The following is a 5,215-nucleotide window of genomic DNA, read 5'->3' as shown; positions in this document are numbered from 1 at the left end:
ATGTTCAAGCACGCTTACTATTACAGTCAAAATGATAGCTGAGGAACCTCGTCATCACCACCATCCATAACATCCACAATTTTTGTGTTTGTATAATTTATAATAACGATATGTCAGACAGGTTTGTGAGCTCATTTGCGAGCTTGATAAATGGCCAGGCAGGTCTGGTTATGCTCAAGACAATTTAAAATGATTGAATTTACAGCTCCATTGAAGTTATATATATATATATATATATATATATATATTACTCCCAATGAGTATAAGAATGATTGTATTATGATTAAATAATATATATTCCAAATAATTAGAAATAAGAATCAATAAATAATAATAAAAATAAAAAAAATAGATAAAAACATCTCACAAGGGACCATTTTTCTGGGGACCCCTAGAAAATATGTGTACATTAAACTTAACGGGAGCCTTTTAATATAATGACATAAAAAAAATTGAGTGTTGTTATAAGTTTTCCTTTAGAAGTGCAAGGTGTAGTGTGTAAATACAATGAACTACTCAATTTGTTCTTCGTAAGAAAGGATAGTAGTGCTTATTGGTTTTCCAGCCACTAGAGAGCGCCATGAATCTTGTATCCTTTATTGTCTTTATTGATAGCACAGCATTTTACTTCCTGAGTTATTTCGTCATTTCGTGTCTTGATAAATTCTGCTTTTCATCATAGAAATAAAACATTAACCTGATGTGATGATGATTCTTCTAAATAGTAAGAGTTATATAATTAAACATAGAATTGATTCCCCAGGTGCCAAAATGAATCCCAAAGGATGGTTTAAAAGAATAATATTAGACCTATTATAAAATTAAGTGATATTTATGAGAAAAAAAAAATCATTTTCTTTGAGAATAAAAAAATTGCAACTCACCTACATGGAAAAATAAGAAACTAAAAGTAAAAAAGTAGGCCTAACGGTCAAACCAGTAGTGAACATATGAACTTCACTACATATTTTAATGTAGTAGTTTAATGTCGCATTCAAGTGCTTTGTTGTCAGAAAGAACAGGAATCATGGAGGATACCGTGTTTATTTATTCTTGCCTATTTACTGGGAAAATCTTATTAAAGCCAAAATGATATTTAGCATCCCATTCATTGACAACCAAATAAACATTCACAGCGCTATCTAGATAGTCAGCTTGCTGACAATTCTGGAATTTCGGTCGAATCATAGCTGTATTTGTGGGTGGGACATGCCCCCACCACTTTTTGCCAGGGTCGATATTGTCCCCACCACTTTTTGAAACATCTTGCGGCACGGATGTATCTAATACAAATAAAACATGTATTTTTAATAAAATAAAACTCTTGTGGCTCGTGCACAGTCTTCACACAGACGAACGCTTCAATCCAATCTTAATGCCATTGTGGAGACTATCTATTCGTTCCAGTGAAATCACAAAACAAAATGCACACAAATTTGTGCTTACTCTTGATATACAATCACTGATGAACATATTCAGTTTTGATGAAAGAAGGGGAAAAAAAACAAACATACGAGTGCAGATTAGAACCTAGAACCTCTGACACGCTTAACAAAAGTTCTACCACTAGACCATTAGGGTACAAGAACAAAATTTGCGGATCTATGCATTTATTCACATGAAAAATCTCGACACTAAAGATATTACATTATAGTGGATGAAACTCATTAAACATGAATTCTATGTCGATAAATTAAACCCAATGTACTGTTGAAATTGATTTCTGGACATCGTAATGTTATTTTTTCGCAATTGTTATTGTACATATATAGTACATATCTGATACAGCATTTAAAACAAAGTTACGCCACTGTAACTCACTCAAATACAGTCTGTGTATATACGCTTTAAAAAGATTATACATATATGTAAGTATGCACTACTTTAACGAAAGGTCAAGGTGATGTAGCTGTTGTGGAAAAAACTAATAAAGAATACCAGTCACAGCAGCATTTGTTCTTCACTCCGCCATGTTTGAAGTTTATAGCACACCCAACTTGGGAACTTGTGTATCAAAATTATTCCTGAGCTTCTTAGTGGTAAATACGACTTGAGAGGGTGTATTTACCGTCTAATTTTTAACTAGGAAAGTCGCATTTACAATAAATTTATGATAAAACTCGCAAGTGAAGGCAGCATTAGATTGGTGACAGGATCCTGACACTCATGTGTTTGTCTTGTCCTTGTGTGAGCGTACGCTTCGTGGTTGTCAGACCTCTTATCTCTGTGTTTTGAGTATTCGAGGAATAGTGTCTGGATCCTGACACTTTTGGTTCATGGCGGATGAGGTGTTTCTCTGCCATGTGCCCTTCTGTCCTGTGTGTTGTTTTCTGTTGGAGCACATGACTTTTGGTGGCGTTGATTTGTCCTGTGCTTTTCTGTCCTGTATGCTGTTTTCTGTTGGAGCACATGACTTTTGGTGGCGTTGATTGGTCATGTGCTCTTCTGTCATGTCTTGAGTGTTTGTGTGAGCACATGGCTTCTGTCAAGTTTGTTTGCCATGTACCTTTTGTATATTTTTGTTTTTTTCTGTGTGCCATGTGCTCTTCTGTCAGTCTCTAGTCTTTGGCCCACCCTCTTGTTACCTGATTATTGGTTTATTTGCCCCACCTGCTCTCCCTTTTTACCCTCCTGATTTCCTTCCCTATTTATTCTCCCTTTGTTCTCTGTCCTGTCCCGTTTGTTGTGGACTTTTCCCCCCCGTTAGGTGTTGCTGTGTCCTGTCCTGTCCTGTCATTCCTTGCCCTGCTTGTCCAGCCCTGCCTTGTCTGTCTGTTTTCCCTATGGTAGTTTTGTTTTATTATTAATAAAAAGACAATTGAAAACTCTGCTCTTGAGTCCTGACAATTAAAATACTGTATTTAGATTTTGACTTCATAGATGGGCAGTCAGAAATTTAACAAAAAAAAGGAGGAATAGCTTTTATACTTTTTCATACATTTTATTCTATATTCAATATGCATTAACATACAATAACTCCATATCATAAAGATAAAATAGAAATAAAACAAATGAATTTTTAAATAAATCCATTATCATATGAGGTAGTTTTTGCTTTTCTATAAGAATGACAGAATTGAAAACATGATTTCAAAAATCATTTGAAAAAATACAATATTTACCATTTGTCTTGTGAGAACTTAGTAGAAAATCTGTAAGCATGCCAGACAATAACATTGATCACAGAGCATAGCATTCAAACGTGCTCTGTATTTGGGTCAGTCCTTCTCCACTTCCATGGTGGTCACACTCACAAACAAGCAACCAACCACAATTCTAATGCAGAACATTTCTCTTGGTCTCACTGATTGTTTCATAATGTAAAGATTCAGTTTTCAAAAGATGTTGATGATGCTGAAACCTTTGCGCTTGCATTCCTCACTCTTTGTAGAGTGACCATCTACCAGCTTATCAAGTAGGTTAAGTAGCATGTGACATGCCACTTCTTGTGTATCTGCCGGTTGTCTTCTTCAGCATGAGCTCTATCGACTATCTGTGTCCTGTGCACGAAGCTTTGTCCTACTGAGCACTGCCCTATGAACTCTTGTTTACCATCACACAAACACTTCAGGTAAAGTCTTGCAATCCACATGCTTGGTGACAATCAAGTTCTTGCCTTGATGCAAAGAGTCTTTCGAGAGCTTCTTGTTGCTTTGGAATACACTTCTTAAACAAACCTGTGGTAAACATGTCTCTGGTAAATACCTTAAAAATACATGCATAATATCTTGACTCAAAGTATATAGATACTTTATATATTAAATCAAATGAACAAATTACTTACGTAGCTTATGCAAAACATCAGGAGTGCCACACCGAGGACTGCGAAAGCCATAACATAAAGTGTGTTATGGTTATCACTTTTATTATATTCCATTTCCTCAGCTGTAATAAACTCTGAAAATACAAAACACATCAACATCAAATTGTTAGTTTGTCCACTTTCATCATTCATTGCCTATTGCTGTCGAAGAATACAGTAGATACAGTGGAAGTTTAAAAATGTGTGAATGTTATTGCATTTAGATGAACTACAGCTTTAAATAATGTGCTAAATCACCCCAGTGAACTTAATTTTGATTCTAAAAGCTATGAAAAATTATGTTTTTAAGCTTAAGTGTATAAATACTTTCTGTGTGGCCATTATAAATCCCCACACTTACCATTAACATTCAGAACGACTTCGCCTTCCTGGTTCTGATGGCCAAGAGGAGCAGACATAAAGCAGCTGTATATTCCACTGTCTTCTGCAGTTACATTAGACAGAATAAGGCTCTTTGTGCTCTCAAGCAGCTCAACCTCTCGTTCGACACCTTTATATTTTTCCACTTTGCCATTGTTTTCAGTTAGTCTTTTCATTACAAGACCAGTTAACGTTCGGGAAGGCCCTTCAGCAACCTGTAAAACATAAGTTTAATTCATTAAGTTAAATGACATCTTCATTTAAAACAATACTCTCAAGTAGCTAAAAACATATAGAGACTAATTTGTACCAAGTACCCTTACAAAAATGTAAAAGCAAAAAGTACTGAAATACTTTCAATAACCTATATGAATGTACACAAACACTATATGTATCACATTGACCTTTATTTGGCAGAATAAAGTTTCAAATATTGTCTTAATGTTAAAGTCAATAAAGTTTTTCTAGTATTAATAATAAACTGATCAACTGCTTAATGATTTTTAAAAATATAAAATTACTTTTATTTTAGTTTATTCAAGTGAATCTTTTTTTGTATTTTTGAATATCTGAATAGTTTTTTTTTAGCGTTTTTTTAAGCAAAACGAACATCCAGTAAACAAAAAGATGTGAGGAAAAAAACACAAGGTTCTCAATAAAATACATACAAATACTGAACTTTACCTTGTACCATATCACCGAGCGATACTGGACACCGTCCTTTGATTTCGCCGCACATGGCAACACGGCATCTTCACCAGTGATAGCGCTAATATCATGCTTTAAACACTCCGCCACAGCTGCAAATAAAAGAACCAATGTCAACCTGGATCAACAGAGTCTGCGTGAAAATACTCTCGGGAACACGGGTGGAGACTTACCGAAAGTTACAAGACATACGATGAATTCCGAGAAATAATTCATGGTTCTGGCTATAGCTTGGTGTCGACACGACGGTTTTATGCTGTATGAGCCTCCTACATGCTCTTTATATCTACATGACTTTTGGGGAAGTGAGGGAAATCCCACGCG

The 5,215-nt window shown here is 35.1% G+C and overlaps 1 protein-coding gene across 1 annotated transcript in view; it reads right to left on the bottom strand.

Annotated features, from left to right (window-relative positions):
* Positions 1-3,763: 3,763 nt before the first annotated feature.
* The window catches only part of cd83 (CD83 molecule), a 1,480-nt gene continuing 28 nt past the window's right edge, over positions 3,764-5,215 (bottom strand). Inside the window, exons 1-4 of the mRNA XM_051865948.1 lie at positions 5,065-5,215; positions 4,868-4,983; positions 4,164-4,398; positions 3,764-3,897 (exon numbers count right to left, since the gene is read on the bottom strand). The exon at positions 5,065-5,215 is cut by the window's right edge and continues 28 nt beyond it. Coding sequence (XP_051721908.1) covers positions 3,764-3,897; positions 4,164-4,398; positions 4,868-4,983; positions 5,065-5,107 — 528 coding nt within the window. The 5' untranslated portion in view covers positions 5,108-5,215. The remainder of the gene's footprint in view (positions 3,898-4,163; positions 4,399-4,867; positions 4,984-5,064) is intronic.

The sequence above is a fragment of the Ctenopharyngodon idella genome, chromosome 16, assembly GCF_019924925.1.
Source record: "Ctenopharyngodon idella isolate HZGC_01 chromosome 16, HZGC01, whole genome shotgun sequence".
NCBI lineage: Eukaryota > Metazoa > Chordata > Actinopteri > Cypriniformes > Xenocyprididae > Ctenopharyngodon > Ctenopharyngodon idella.
This window is presented reverse-complemented; position numbering and strand designations above follow the sequence as displayed.